The 15,460-nt window shown below is 51.0% G+C and overlaps 1 protein-coding gene across 3 annotated transcripts; it reads left to right on the top strand.

Annotated features, from left to right (window-relative positions):
- The first annotated feature begins 600 nt into the window (after positions 1-600).
- GUSB (glucuronidase beta) lies at positions 601-14,565 on the top strand. Of its 3 annotated transcripts, none has more exons than XM_037030676.1 (12): positions 601-873; positions 2,342-2,527; positions 2,854-3,035; positions 3,174-3,316; positions 3,750-3,937; positions 4,306-4,458; positions 4,676-4,854; positions 4,935-5,081; positions 7,207-7,291; positions 9,068-9,244; positions 11,549-11,684; positions 13,101-14,565. In XM_037030676.1, exons 1-12 carry the CDS (start codon positions 664-666, stop codon positions 13,262-13,264), a joined length of 1,950 nt encoding a protein of 649 aa, XP_036886571.1. In that variant the 5' UTR covers positions 601-663; the 3' UTR covers positions 13,265-14,565. The 3 variants fall into 3 exon arrangements, with proteins under 3 accessions (XP_036886571.1, XP_036886570.1, XP_036886572.1); XM_037030675.1 differs by having other exon boundaries at positions 602-873; positions 3,174-3,311; positions 3,745-3,937; XM_037030677.1 differs by lacking the exons at positions 601-873; positions 2,854-3,035; positions 3,174-3,316 and having other exon boundaries at positions 2,461-2,527.
- The last annotated feature ends 895 nt before the right edge of the window (positions 14,566-15,460 follow it).

Here is a 15,460-nt window from a genome sequence, read left to right as displayed (position 1 = left end):
AAAATACTCAATCAGAATAACAAAAAGAAAAAAAACAAAAAATAAGGATAGTATGTCTATGGTCATAGTCAAGTCTATGGTCTAGACCTTGGGACAAGCGTTCCATTGGGAGTGAAAGCAACCGACATAATGACTTCGGCTGTGCTTACTGGGTGTCTGGCATGCATAATAAGCAAGAGAAGGTGTCTCAGGCCGGTTGCATTAGGTCGAGGTGGGATCTCACTCTGGCCTTCGGCCCTGAACCCGCCACCTGAGGCAGGAGCAGTCCCGGAGGGTGGCGAGCAGGCAGTGACCCCCAGACCATGGGGGGCCAGAGCAGAGCCGGTGCCTCCGCTTTTCGGGATGGAAGTTCGCGGATGAAGTTCTTCTCTAAAGGCCTAGCCTCGGACTCTCCGCCGGCCTTCCCTGCCGTTCCCCGCGAACAGGCAGGGTGAGAACTCTGGAGCGGCCCAACTCGCCGAACCCATCAGTCCTGCCACCGCTATAAGTCAAAATGGCGCGGGAGGCCGCCAAGGGGAAAAAGTTCCCACAAGCGCCGCCCCGGGTCCGCCCCGGCCCCGCCCCAGCCCCGCCCCCGGGTCCCTACTTCTAGGCCCCATGGTCTGACCCCCTCCGTCACCAGTCCTAGCAGACGGGGCAGCTGCCGACGGGTGCACGGGAGCCATGGTTGTGGGGTCGGCGAGCACCTGGGCTGTGCTCAGCCCGCTTCTTTGGGGCTGCGGGCTGGCGCTGCAGGGCGGGATGCTGTTCCCCCAGGAGAGCGAGTCGCGGGAGCACAAGGAGCTCAACGGCCTCTGGAGCTTCCGCGCCGACTTCTCCGACAATCGGCGCCAGGGCTTCGAGCAGCAGTGGTACCGCACGCCGCTGCGGGAGGTGCGGGTTCCAGGAGCAGGGGTGATGAGGTCTGGGCAAGGGCGCTCCTAGAAGCCGGGTGGGAAGCCCTGCCCTCCGAGCTGCAGGCCTGGAGGTGGTTAAAGATAATGGGCTAGGCGGTGTGCGGTGGGGGTGGGCGGGAGGGCTTCTGAGGAACCGGAAGGAGGGTGTGGGTGGAGGGCGGCTAGACGACCGAGCGCCTGCGGGGCGGGCACCCACCCACCCTGGGGCCGGGGAAGGACCCTACTCAAGCCCAGTTCGGTGGGGTAGGCGGAGCCAGAGCAGAGTCCACAGCACCGAGCTGGGCAGGCAGCGGGAGGGCAAGCTTTACACAATTTGGAACCAGCTCTGCCCTGGCAGGCATGACCTTGGGTTCCAGGTTCAGGAGCAGATCGGGGCTTGGCACCCAGGCAGCTAAGGACGTCACTTCAGGTCTCACCTCTGCAGAGAAGTGGGGCCGCCTGCCTCTCCTAGATCCTTTTTTTCCCCTGGTCTTTGCTGCCCAAGATTCAGCAGAGAAAGGAAGAAAGGAAGGGGATGGGGCCTGGGTGCTAGGCATGTGCTCCACTCCAGTTTCCTCAGTAAAGCAGCCTGTGCATGGCCAGCCTTCCTCTTTTGGGCGTCAGTTGATCGGCTGAGTCATCTTCCTCTTAGCCAGCTCTTTGCCAATCCTCCTTTCTTTAAGGCTGCGTGTGGCCCTGTGCTCACCTCTTTTCCTGGAGACCCTGATGCTGGTTGCCTTGAGAAAGAACCTCTGGCCCCACCAGTCTTTGGACATAACCCGTCCTAGCAGTCTATCCCTCATCAGCAAGTTATACATTCTTCAGCCAATATGTATCATATTCCTACTGTAAGTCAGGGCTTGTGTCAGTCACTGGGGATACAGCTCTGAAGAACAGAGGAAATCCCCTCCTTAGTGGTCGGTGCCCCACAGACAAGTGTGGGTCCAGACTGTTTCCAGACCCACTGAACCATCTGCCTCACTCCTGCTTGCCTTCTGCCTGGGGTGTTCAAGGGATTCCCTGCCAAGCTCAGGTTCACTCAGTTCTGCCAGGCTGTCCTGAGGCAATATCCCATGGGCCTGGCCCGGAAAGGCCTTCCCTGACCCCTTTCACTCTTCACACTTTAGTAGTAGAGCTGGCCACCTGACAGCAGAAGCATGCTCACCATTTTATTCCAAGCATCTGGAACAGCATTCATTGTAGGTGTTCATTGTACACTGTCCATTGAATGAGTGACAGATGTGTACTCCATGGAGATGTAAGAATTAAATGAGCTCCATAAAAGGCATTGGTCAGTTGCTGGCAAAGATTAACAGCGGTGGAGTGGCCAGAATTCCAGGATCTGGAGAAGCTGTCCTGCAGGCAGGGTTGCTGGGGGACCTGGCCTCTTAGGAAAGGGGGCCACCTGGGCCCTGGTCTTAGATTTCTAGGTGGTCTGGTCCTGATCCTGGCCCTTCTTTTTCCAGTCGGGTCCTACCCTGAACATGCCTGTTCCCTCAAGCTTCAATGACGTGGGTCAGGATCAGCAGCTTCGCGGATTTGTTGGCTGGGTGTGGTACGAACGGGAGGCGACCCTGCCCCAGCGATGGACCCAGGACCTGGGCACAAGAGTGGTGCTGAGAATTGGCAGCGCCCACTACTATGCCATTGTGGTCAGTGCAGTGAGCAGCAAGCAGGGCGAGTGGGCAGGTGCAGCTGCTGAGCACTTGTAGGGCTGCCATGGGGTGCCTGGCTCCCAGCTGTCATCTGACAGCCTGTCTCCTGGGGTGGGTGGTGGGGAATGCTTTTGCCCGACAATGGGGTTTGTGCCCTGGGTTGGGGAGAGTTGCCTAATCTCCTCTGGAGTTCCATTCCTCCCATCAGGCTAATGAGGCAGGCAGCAGCTGGCAGGGCATCTGTGTGAAGGAATGCATGAGATGGCAGTGCCCCTTATACCCTGGCCTGCTGCCCCCGCCCCATAAACCCTATTTGTCTGCAGTGGGTGAATGGGGTCCATGTGGCAGAGCACGAGGGGGGCCATCTTCCGTTCGAGGCTGACATCAGCAAGCTGGTCCAGAGTGGGCCCCTGTCCTCCTGCCGCATTACCATCGCCATCAACAACACACTCACCCCCCATACCCTGCCACCAGGGAACATCATCTACAAGACGGATACCTCCAAGTGAGCAGTACCCTGGTCCCCCATCCCAGTCCCCACCCTGCCCAATGGTCTTCCCACCAGGGGCAGGGTAGCCTTAGCAGAGGTGAGGTCAAAGGCCTCAGGGCAAGGCCCCAGCTGGCCATTGTCCTCCCACTTTAGGTACCCCAAGGGTTACTTTGTCCAGAACATAGACTTTGACTTCTTCAACTATGCGGGACTGCACCGACCTGTGCTCTTCTACACGACGCCTACTGCCTACATTGATGACATCACTGTCACCACCAACGTGGACCAAGACGATGGTGAGGGCTCCCAGCAAGATCTGCCCTTGGTCAGGCCCAAGGTGGCTCTGTTCTCTGTTTAGAAAGATGTCTTGGGAGAAAGGCTCTTCCAGCATCTCTTAACCCTCCTCACAGGTCCCCATCTACCTAAGAAGCTAAAGTCCAGCCTGTGTAAGCTGGCAAGGGCTTCTGAAATACCCATCTGGTATGACCTTATTTTATTGGGAAATAAGGCCCAATGAGAAGTGGGGCTTGCCTAAAATCTCGTCACTCGGGATAGGTGGTAACTCCATGTTCTTTCTGCACTGTGCAGCCTCAGCCTCTCCCCACTGCAGAACAAGCTCAAGAAATAACAATTGTTGGTGGGGTCTCAGGGCCAGAGAGGACTCAGTGTGGTAGCCTCATCTGTATGACCCAGATCATATCCTTGTCTGATCTCTCTGGTCTCCCACAGGGCTGGTGTATTACCAGATTTCCATCCAGGGCAGTGACGACTTCCAGCTAGAAGTGTATCTTCTAGATGAGGAAGGCAAAGTCGTAGCCCAGGGGACTGGAGGACAGGGCCAGCTGCGGGTACCCGGTGCCCACCTCTGGTGGCCGTACCTGATGCATGAACACCCTGCCTACCTGTACTCGTTGAAGGTAATGGTGGTTAAGACTGGGGCTGTGGGAGGCCTTTTGCCTCATCCAGCAGCCCTCCCTGGCTTTAGCATGGGTGCAGGCCAGGTGGGCAGGCAGGCGTGGACCTCTGACCTTCCTACTCAATTGCACTGAAGTGTTTCCAGGCTGGTTTTTTTCAGTCCTTTGTGGGGCAGCCCAGATTTGAAGGGCACACCCCATGGGCAGGGTGGATTTCTCCTTGCTAATGGCAAACCTGTAATTTCTCAGTCTCTCTGCTTGTGTCCCTGAAGTGGGCCACTGTGGCATACAAGGGGGCCTTCCTGCGGATAGGCGGGCTGTGGGGGGCTCAGGCCACGAAGGGTATCTCACGCCAGCCCTTGGCTCTCCAGGTGAAGCTCACTGCACAGGTGGCAGCTGGGCCTGTGTCTGACTTCTACACTCTTCCCGTGGGGATTCGCACTGTGGCTGTCACAAAGAACCAGTTCCTCATTAACGGGAAACCTTTCTATTTCAATGGGGTCAACAAACATGAGGATGCAGATGTGAGTTGGGGCTCCTGCATAACTGTGGGGGCTGTTTCTCATCCTTCCCTTCCCTGTGCCCCCGAGCGGTTGAGGGCAGCTCAGCAGTTCAACCAACTGCTCACAACTGCTGCCTGATGGGCCCCGTGCTTGTCTGGATAGAGGGTGATGGGCCCAGGTCTAGGAGGAAACGCATCTGGGGCAGGGGGCGGGGTCATGTTACTCTGCTGTGTCCTAGATCCGAGGGAAGGGCTTTGACTGGCCACTGCTGGTGAAGGACTTCAACCTGCTTCTGTGGCTTGGTGCCAATTCCTTCCGTACCAGCCACTACCCCTATGCGGAGGAGGTGATGCAGCTCTGTGACCAGTATGGGATTGTGGTCATCGATGAGAGCCCTGGTGCGGGCATCACGCTGATGTGAGTGCCTACTGCCCATGCTGCTCAGCCCGCCACCTGGGCAGGCCGTAACATGCTTCCTTTTCTCCCCCACCCCATAGCCAGAGCTACAGCAACGAGTCTCTGCAGCACCACCTGGAGGTGATGGAGGAGGTAGTACGCAGGGACAAGAATCACCCAGCTGTTGTCATGTGGTCTGTAGCCAATGAACCCACTTCCTTCCTGCAACCAGCAGGTTACTACTTCAAGTGAGTGCCCCCACTTGCCCTGGCCTGGGTCAGGGGAGAGACCCCTCCTTAGGCCCAGCTCAGCCTTGGCTGGCAGCCTTTGGAGAGTTGAGGTCTCCCTGAGGGGTGTGTGCTGTGCTAATGTCAGCATCCAGCTCCCAGCCCAGACCTAAGAGTGCAGCCGGATCTGGTCAGTTCAGGGGACCAGGTTCCTACCCAGCTAAGCTCTGATTTCGGCCGAGTGAGAGTCAGTGCCCGCTTTTCACGCCTGAAATGAAATGCAGAGGTAACCTAACCTACTAAAGTATAACTTCAAATTAAGAAAGGAAAAATAGTGGCATGGCCTAGCTGTGATATGAAAGAGAGTCATTGATAAAACACTCCGTGAATGCCTGGGCCTGACTCCCCAGGAGGCCAAGCCCAGGCGTCAGGTGCTTACACCTAGTTTTGGGGTCCTGTGAACGCATAGCTTCTAAAGTTGACAGTAGTGAGACCACAAACAGCATTCCCTTCAGTGCTGGGCATTTCCGAAATGGCGAACCGCTCTAGGTGAAGCTCTGAATAAAACTAGGTGTACTCTTCCCTCACTTTTAATGGTATCTCCATTCCTGGGAAATTTAGTGTATGTTAAAACTTAAAAAACACCCCATGTGTCGTGCCTTGGTTTCATCTGTAAAGTGGAGTCAAGCTTCATAATACCAGCTTATCTGCCCACATAATTACAAACAGGTTTTTCAACAACATGCGTACCCTAACTATTCTAAAGTTCCATTATTGGGCAGGAGTAGGCCATCTACAGTTCCTGGTTCTAGTAGCTCCTTCCTCCCTGATCTCCCCAACTCCCCTGCCCCTGCGTAGAAACAAACACCACTTGGGGGCAGTGTTTCTGCAGTGTTTTCCTAGGTTCCTTCTCTTCCAGTACTGCAGAGAATTAATTCACTTGCTGCGTGAGGCCGTCAAAACACTCCCTGAGGCACACTACTTGCAAGTTTCACAGAGTGCTTTGAGCTGAGCCACATCTGTAGAAGGCTGTAGGAGTGACCCACTGGGGTACAATGACCCACAGCTCAGAGCTTGCAGCCCCAGAGTGCATGGGGCGCAGGGGTGTGTCGAGCCAGGGCTGGTGAACAGCGCTTTGTTGCAAGGGTGAAAGGAGTATATGTAGGCTCCCAGGAATGGGTGCCTGAGGTGCCAGGTGGGCTCTTTTGGGAGGTGGAAAGAGGGAGATACATGATTTTTGGAGCCGCGGGGATGGGGGCAGGACCTGGATAGGGCTGCCTGGGCTAGGGGAGCTCAGTTAGGCTCCGAAGCTCCCAGGTGATGACCAGGCCGTTTCAGAGTGTGGGCTGCAGAACTAAGTGTAGGGGGTGCCTGTTCTGGCCTGTGGAAACCTCCACCTTAGAATGAGGAGAGCAGTTACGGGGAGAGGGGGTCACTAGCTGTGAGACAGAGTAGAGCAAAGTACGCTTACACAGTGATTGAGGGTGTGCTGGTCTGACAGGTTCCTCAGTAGGGCAGCCTCTTGCCATCGCTCCTTGGTTAATGCGATTCAACATTAATGCCATTTCTTCTATCGGCTGTCACTGACTCTCCACTGTCAGTTATGTGCCCTGTTACTGTCTCCTGGAACTCGCTTTTCTGCCACCACTTGTAGTTGCAGTTTCTGACATCTGCAAGTGTCCCTGCTCCCCCTGCTCTGTGAAACTGGGGGCGCAGCTGTTGAAGGCCCCGGAGCCCGCCACGCACACAGTACACACCCTGCCCCCTAACACCACTTCCCTAATGATGTGTTCAGTTAACATCCACCCTAATCCACGCCCCATCCGCTCCTGTTTTCGAAGGCTCCTTCAGAGATTCAGAACCAAGTTTGGGCAGTGCCCAGCCCAAGGAACTCGGCTCTGTGCCTGCTTTTCCCTGTGAGGTGGCCTCTTTTGGGAGTGGGATGTAGGATTTGGGGAGGAAGAAGGAGTGGTGTCCGGATGTGATGGCAGACTAGAGGATCATGGGTGCTTACCTCCAATACTCTTAGAGATAAGGGGAGCAGTGGTGGTGTTTCGGGCAGGGGCTGGGAGGGAAGGGCTGAGAGGTGGCTACGCTAGCCCTTCCTGGACTGACAAGAGCCCTGCCTTCTGCCCTCCGTGGACAGGACGCTGATTGCCCACACAAAAGCCTTGGACCCCACCCGGCCCGTGACCTTTGTGACCAAATCCAACTTTGAAGCAGACCTGGGGGTAAGCCTCGGGGGTCCCCACACCACCCTCATCCCCTCCACCCTGTTTTCGAGTCCTGCCTTGAGCTCTGATGAACACTCTTGGGTCTGAGCCTCCTGGTGCAGGAACACCCAGCATGGTGTGAGCCTTATGGTGCCAGGCCTCAGGGCGTTGGGGAAACTTGTACAGCAGGAGACTCCCGGCGGGAGGGGAGCTCCTGGGCCAGTGTGACTGGAAGAACCAGGAGCTGCCAGTGCAGAATTTTCATAGGTGGTCTCTAGGTTGAAGCTAACTACCTGCCTGTTCACCAGGCGGAGTGGCTTCCTAAGTCCGAGGATTCTGGGCCCAGGGATATTCAATTTGTTCTCGGTTCAGATTCTACATGTGTCGGTTTAATTTTATGTGCCTCAGGTATTGTGCTCATTAAAAAGCAAAGGTTTAAGGGAGCATAAAGTTGACATTGCATGGTGCTTCTCAAACCTGGCCAATCGTCCGAACCACTATGAACAGCTTTTTGCAAGTGCAGATGTCTGGATGTTGATATCCTGATTTAGTCAGCCCAGGGTGGGAGCTGAGTTTTTTAAAAGCTCTTCAGTGATTCCAGGCACCCACCCACTTTGGGAGCAACTGACCAGGCCCCAGTTGAGAATCGAAGGGGCACGCCCCCGCAGCTGGCTGGACCACCCGGCCTCCCTCGCTGCCCCTGCCACAGCAGCCCCTCAGGGACGATGCCTCCAGTTGCCTTGACGCTGAAAAATGGGAGCAAAGAAAATGTTCCTTCTCCGGAGAGCAAGGCCAGTACTTAGGAGAAAAGTGCTATAGAGAAATCATCTAAAGAGAGAACAGAAGAAACACTATATATAAATGCAAATTGGGAACACTCATTTTAACACGGACAGAGAAAAGCATGGAGCCCTGGTGCTCCCTTGCAGTCTCTGAGAACACCCCTTCAAAGAAACGTAAAGACTGTGGTGAAACACCAGCATGGCACGAGGACACCCTGTGTGTTCTCAAGGCCAAGTGGTATCTCCTGGTCTAGTCCCTCGTGCACAGGGAAGCCTGTGCTTGACCTTGGAAGGTTGCAAGGCTTGTCTGGCAGGATGTGTGACTCATTCATATACCGGTGTCTACCCAGAGGTCCCTCCCCCAGCTCCTTCCTCCTGTCTGCATTTTTCTGCCACCACAGTTGGGAAAGGCCAGTCATTTGGGAAAGACAGGCCCCATCAGTACCAGTGCAGGCTCTGGAGGCAAACCATGTTCAGCTGACGTTAGAGACTAGACACTGGGCTGTCTGGTCTTTGCCACTGCATCCTGAGCATTGCATTGTTTAAACTCAAGCAGCCTTGCCCCATCGTCTTGGCTACCCTGCTAGGGGGGGATTTTACAGCCTCTTTATGGCCCACAGCACAAGCCCCGTAATGGTATGGTGAATCAGGATTCTTTGTGAGGAGAAAAACTGCATCTATCCCTCAGATGGGAACATTCTTTCAGGGCCAGGTGAGGGAGGACCAGTAACAGGAGCACTCCCTGGGGAACAGTGAGGCCAGCTCACTGAGTGCCTACCCTGCCTCAGCCCTCCACAGAGCTGCGGCCAGGTCAGGGGTGTCAGTCCAGGGTTGTGGGCTTGCTCCTTTCAGGTCACTTCTTGACTATGTGTCTTACACATGTAAGCATCAAAATCATTTTCTAGGTTGCCCTTTTTACCTGCTCCACCAGAAGAGCCCCCTGAGTATGAGCGTTGTAACACTGCTACACAGTGTTCTGGTTCACGAACAAGCTTTATCACTCTTGTCCTAGGCGCCATACGTGGATGTCATCTGTGTGAATAGTTACTACTCCTGGTATCATGACTTCGGGCACCTGGAGGTGATTCCGCTGCAGCTGACCACCCAGTTTGAGAACTGGTATAGGACCTATCAGAAGCCAATTATTCAGACCGAGTATGGAGCAGACTCCATTGCAGCGTTTCACCACGTAAGTTGTGTAGGACACTAATTTTTTCACTCCCTTGGGCAGTGGTGTCACTCATTGCCCCAAGTTAGAAACATACCTTCTTGCCTGTCCCTCCACACTCTTGGCTGTCCCCCGACTCAGGCCTTTCCCACCTTGTTTTGTCCTGAGAGGCAGCCTCTTTTCTTTGGAATTTTTTAATCCTCACTGGAGGACATGTCCGTTGATCCTACGGAGGATAAAGGAAGAGAGAGAAACATTGGTCCGTTGCCTCTTGTATGTGCGCTGATCAGGGATTGAACCCACTACCTTCAGTATATGCCCTGACTGGGAATTGAACCTGAACCTTAAGGTATAGGGGACAACACTCAACCAACTGAGCAACTCAGCCAGGGCCCTCAGAGGCAGCCTCTTCATTAGCTTATTGGCTTCCTTCTGCCTGGAATGCCCTCATTAGCACCTCATTAGCACCACAGTTGCCAATGAATGGATTCTTATTCTGTGCTGGATTCTCAGCTTAGATGTTTCCTCTTTGGTGAGGTTTGCCCTGTCTGCCCAGCCAGAGGAATCTGTCCCCTCTGCTTGGTCTCTGTCTGGGTACTTACTGTGCACTGTCCTTATTCCCTCGGCTCTCCCCTTGACCAGACTGTGGGCTCTAGGTGGGAGACTGAACCTTGTGATAGTTGCTTCCCAAGCACCTGACAGTGGCCAGCACACATGGGTGCGGAACAATATTCATTAAGGGAGTGAGATCGATCTTGGAGCAAGTTTTAGTCACTAGTTTTTTTCTCATTATTTTGTCCATTTCCTCACCAAAGATACGCTGCTTTGTCTTGTGGGAATTTTTTTCATGTGGATTCTTGAACCACAGCGAACTCTCCATCTGCACCCCAGCCACCTCACCCTTGTCTGTCGCAGCTACTGGGATTCTTTGCTGACACACATTTCTTAATAGGCTGATTCTTGGTATGGTGAACAGCTGTCCGCATGGACTCTATTGTGTTCACACCCTTAAATTCATCTTGTTTACACAGAATGCCACGTCTACAAACTGGTGAAGAGGGGAGATAGCTTCTGGAGACAATGTACGTGCACATTTGTTCTCCCTCTTTGAAAAGGTAGCGAACTCAGAATTTTTAAGAAACTCTGAGTCTCAGTTAGCGCTGTCTGCTAAAAGCTCGCACTGTCCAAGAAGGTAGTTGTTCACCACACATGGCGATTAGAGACTTGGAATGCAATTAGTTTGACTGAGCTGATTTGGTTAATTTAGTTTTAAGTTTAAATAGCCATGTATGACTAGTATTAGATAATGCAGGGTCATTTCTACTAAAACAACATCTACATCATGCCCTCAGATTCAACTGTGGAACTAGAACAAAGCTTGGCTTAATTGTATGGTTACGTTTTCAGTGCCTCTTATATAGCATTTGATCCTTCTCATTGGAAAAGAAAGGCAAAGCCAGTAGGATTTTGTTCTCTCACAAATGACTGGACTCCAGCATCCTTCAGCATCTGACTTGAGCTCCCCCAAATTCCCAGGAGATGAAAACTCAGACCCACATGCATCTGAAAGATCTTGTGTCCTCGTGCAGAACACACAGGAACTCTTCACCAAATATGGCATGAGTCTGCAGGTGTTGCTTCCTGCTGCTGTTGTGGACGGCCTGCTCCTCACCCGGCAGGCCTCAGCTCAGAGGTTTCCGAGGGGACCTTTCTGTGGCCTCACATCAGTGAGCTCCTTCTGCTAAGTACCCCCCTGGCTCGGCTCCTGCTTTGCACTCCCCCTACTCATGACACTTGAGCTCGTGTCTTTCTTGCTGGCTTGTGAAGCCCATGCCAGCAGGGACACTTCTCCTTCTTGCTCCCTACTCTCTCTAATGCCTACTAGATTTGGGGCCGAGCGGCAGCTACTTCCCCAGACCAGATCCAGGTGACTCTGAGGTGACTTAAATCTGAGTCACACTAGTTCTCAGACTGTGCAGTGGCAGCTACTTAAGACCTGAGTTTTAAATTTATTGTATCCAGAGACATTTTTACTTTCAGTGTAGTTCAGCTGGTGAATAGAGATGGAAAACTAAGATAAAGCAAGTATCAGATTATATCGCTAAAGCAGTTACTAATTAAGGTTTAAGAAAAGCTCCTTTTTCGACTCTGGGCTCCATCATACTCCGCCTGTGTCTCCGCAGCAGCACCAGCGAGTCCCGCAGGCATGGCAGCCCACCCCGCGGATGGATATTTTGGTCCTCATCACATGGATCTTATTTTTATTTGACATTTACAATTCTGTCAGTTCTGGCTCTTCCATTCTCCCTTTGCCTTGAATTCCAGGACCCGCCGCTGATGTTCAGTGAAGAGTACCAGAAAAGTCTGCTGGAGCAGTATCATTTGGTTCTGGATCAAAAACGCAAAGAATATGTGATTGGAGAGCTCATCTGGACCTTTGCTGATTTTATGACTGAACAGTGTAAGTGGCATTTTGGTTTAGGGAATGTCCCATTGCTGAGTTTTCCAGATTGGTCTTTCAGCTCGGGACATTTGGTTCTAAGAACACAGCAAACAGGAGCGGGGAAGCTTAACTAACCAAGAGTGTTACCTAGGAAAAGTAAGGTGCACTTAGCCAGCAGTAATCACTTGCCTGCTTCCCCAGTCATTTTATGATCAAAAAGAAAACAGGAAAGCCTACCATCTTGGGGCAGAATGGCTAACTTGCCGCGTGTTTCCCAACAGTACAGGGAAGAAGTGGACGTGGCGGGATGCACGCATTATTCCAGAGTAGGGTGCAAGCCCGAGAAACATGCACTTGTTATTCCTGGGAGCAGGGCCGGTCCACCGAGGACAGGAGAATGTCAGAGCATTTTGAATGTGGGCGTGTTTAAAAGTCTCCTGAGAAAATACCATCTGTACTCGTTCTCAAGTGTGGAGAGGCGAGGGCGACCACAGATGACTAGTTACTTGATATACCATAAACTTAGGATGGCAGTTTGGGATGTGGGAAGGACTTGGTAGTAGTGGGAATTAGGATACAGGTCTTTGGAAGGTTAAAGTTTATTTAAAAATTAGAGTGGAAGGCAGTAAGCAGAAGAAGGAATGAGAACATGCGCCCCTACTCTGCTGGGCTTCTGGAGATGTGCTGGATGGCAGTCTAGCTTCCCCGAGTAGCTGCTCCAGCTTCGTGTCAGCTTTGAGAAATTACTTGTGACCTTGGCCAAGTTTCCATAAACCTGTAAGTGCAGATAATGACTGCCACCTTGCAGATGACATAAGGATTCCAATTAATGAAGTGCTTGGTACAGTGGCTGGCATTTGCTTATCATGGACTTCTTGGTGGGAAAGACCTACTTTTGGTTTTAAGGACGCTGTGGTTTCCATGAGGGGATGGAGGTGTGCTGAAGGCACAGCCCTGACAGGCTGTTGCCAGCCTTGCTCCCTCCCTGCTTCAACTCTGAGACTAACCACAGCAGTGGGAACCCAACTGGAAGCCCACCCAGGAGGACTTTGACCTGTACTAGGAGATCCTCCGTAGGCACCTTGGCCTGGTCAGGACTCTTGCCACCACTAAAAGGGTCATCTTTCCAAGGGTAACTTTTTGTCTCAGTCCCCTCCAGTTACCAGGCAGCTGGGTACCCTACTATTTCAAACCTCAGTTTGTAAGTAAAAGATAAACACAGATGAAATTGTGTTTATTGAACACAGTAGAAACTGAAACACCAGGGAGCCGAGGTGTTCTGGGGAGTACTAAAATCTTCCACCCATGAAGTGGCCACATCAGACCCAACCACCGTAAACTATAAGGATATTTCTGTGTAGCTCAGCGTGGCTCCAGCTTGGTTCCAGTTTGGCTCATAGAAGTCATCTGAAACATCTTTTGCCTTGTTTTTAGCACCGCTGAGAGTCTTAGGGAATAAAAAGGGGGTCTTCACTCGCCAGAGACAACCAAAAAGTACAGCATTCCTTTTGCGAGAGAGGTACTGGAAACTTGCCAATGAAACCAGGTACCAGCCGTCAGCTGCGAAGTCACTGTGTGGGAAACAGCCTGTGTACTAAGCAAGACCTGCGGCTTCTCTGACACCAGCTGCCAGCCTCCCCATCCAGGTGCCATGGCAGAGACAGTGAGGGCACGTGGACCTCACTCTAGGGGCCATCTTTAGACCTCTTTTCAGAAATGTGAGTAGTCAATTCAAATAATTAAGAATTCTAGGGGTGACATATTTCTATTTTCCACTAAATTTCCTTAAATCATTTTGTGTTTTGGTTCAGTGCCCAAAAATAATATGTTAAAAAAAAAAAAACTTTACTTGACAGACATGAAAAAGTATACATAACAGATACACTGTTTTACAAATTAGGGGTAAGGCCCATTTCTTGATTTTTATAAATACTGTAGAATGGAGTTTGTAGCTTGGACATTGACTTCTTTTCCTGTCGCCATACTACATGTTTAAACTTCAATAAATGTTAATCTATAAAGCACATTTCCTACCATCGTTACCAGAATACCTACAAACAAGCACGTCTTCACCTCTCCACCAGCGGGCCTGGCGTCTACCGCCGTGCTGACGGACGGGCTCGTGCACGTCTCACCCCCTGGGTTTTTCATTCGACCCAAGCGATCGATGTGACCAAGTGTCTCTGGAATTGGGAATTGGTTTTTTGCACGTGGGTCGTTTTCCACACAGTAATACCCACTATAAAAAAGCCTCTTCTCATTTTCTGTTTTAACTTCCAGAGTTTGCCACTAAACAGTAGTACTTGGGAATCACAGCTGAGGAATATGTCATTCTATTACTGCAACGTTTTACTTACATTTTAAAAAATGCTTTGACTTAAAAACTTTTTAAAAGTTCAGTTAATTCTGGTAGTTAATAGTTAATGACCAATTTGCCTGTTTTTAAAAATAGAACAGTCTATTCAATTTAACATGTAAATACAACCTCAGTGCTACTAGAGACTGATTAGTCTTTTTAAAGACCCACAAACCTCAAGCTGATAGGGAGTGTCCTGGTCTCACCTCTGAAGAATGATGGTGAGATGGTCAGCTCTTTGATCTTCCTTTTCCCAAATATTTGTACACACCCTGGTAAGAGAATTATGGCTCTGGAAATTTCAGGGGTGAAATACCTCCCCCAGGACTGCTCAGACGAGGACAAGAGGCTAATTCACACAAACAAAGCTGTATTCCCCAATACATAGTACAAGAAATACCTACCCACTTTCGGGAGGGTTAGGATTCCCAGCACAGTGCCGGGCTGGTAGAAAACGTTTACTAGTAAGTGAATCCATGGCTGCTTTGTGAGCCTGGTGTTGCACCCTTTTGTACCAAAGGAATGAAAATAGCAAACCTGGTATTTGTTGCCCAACTATCATTTTTCTGTCCTTAAGAAAAATGAAGACAAAACAGTAGTGAATTAGGTCTTTAAGACTTTTTTGTTGCATAAAAGCCAGAACAGACCCTCACCCTTTTACATTTGCCCTCCAACCCTGCCCTTCACCGCCCATTCACCCCTGGGCTATTTCTGCTTTCATAGTTTAAGACTCTACTGCTTAGACTGTCCACTTTCTAATGGTACACGGGGACATTATTTTCATTAGTGGGACGCCTCCATATCACAGGTAGATGTGCTGTTTTCGAGTTTTCCTGCAGGCAGGTATTTAGATAAATTCTTGATACACTTCAATTCTCGGATCCAGGTGTTTTTATCTTGCCCCATCTAGGTGTCCCATTCACTTTCGATGCCTTTTCACCATCGCTTCTGTCAGCTCTAAGGCTCATTTTATTTTGAGGATTTTAGTCATTCTTCATCTTCCATTTTCTGAAGTGAATATCCAAATTGGATGAAAGGAAATGGGTAAATTCTGAATTTGGTTTTCAGACCTTATAATTTCTAGGTTGCCTTTTAATGTAGAAAGGGATGTATCCTTGCAAAGAGCATTTCAATGTTCAACACAAATAATATATCTGTAAGATCCATTTCTTAAATCCTAAGGTTCTAGCACCAGACACATTTGTTCCAGTCAATAAAACATGGTTAAGCTATTTCAGATGGAGTCATCTTCCTGGCAGTTGTCACTTTTCAATAAAACTAAAAAGGGAGTACTCGAGGTGAGTTCAAGTACAGCAGCAAAGAGCTGACTAACAAATGCACTCTGTGTGCCCACAGAACCGAGAGCACTGACATCTCTTTTTCATTCATTCTTGACAACCACATACATTATAAGCCTACAGGAATTCCAAGAACTACA

Source organism: Sturnira hondurensis, unplaced genomic scaffold (genome assembly GCF_014824575.4).
Source record: "Sturnira hondurensis isolate 20B ecotype Veracruz unplaced genomic scaffold, ASM1482457v3 Scaffold0020793, whole genome shotgun sequence".
Classification (NCBI taxonomy): domain Eukaryota; kingdom Metazoa; phylum Chordata; class Mammalia; order Chiroptera; family Phyllostomidae; genus Sturnira; species Sturnira hondurensis.
The sequence above is the reverse complement of the archived record's forward strand: the minus strand, read 5'-3'. Positions and strand labels throughout refer to the sequence as shown.

Excerpts from the sequence above, each read along its gene's own strand:
- GUSB (XM_037030676.1), top strand. The coding sequence starts at position 664 with ATGGTTGTGGGGTCGGCGAGCACCTGGGCTGTGCTCAGCCCGCTTCTT. Across the intron at positions 3,317-3,749 it reads CAACGTGGACCAAGACGATG|GGCTGGTGTATTACCAGATT; the intron begins GTGAGGGCTCCC and ends GGTCTCCCACAG. Across the intron at positions 5,082-7,206 it reads CCAGCAGGTTACTACTTCAA|GACGCTGATTGCCCACACAA; the intron begins GTGAGTGCCCCC and ends CTCCGTGGACAG.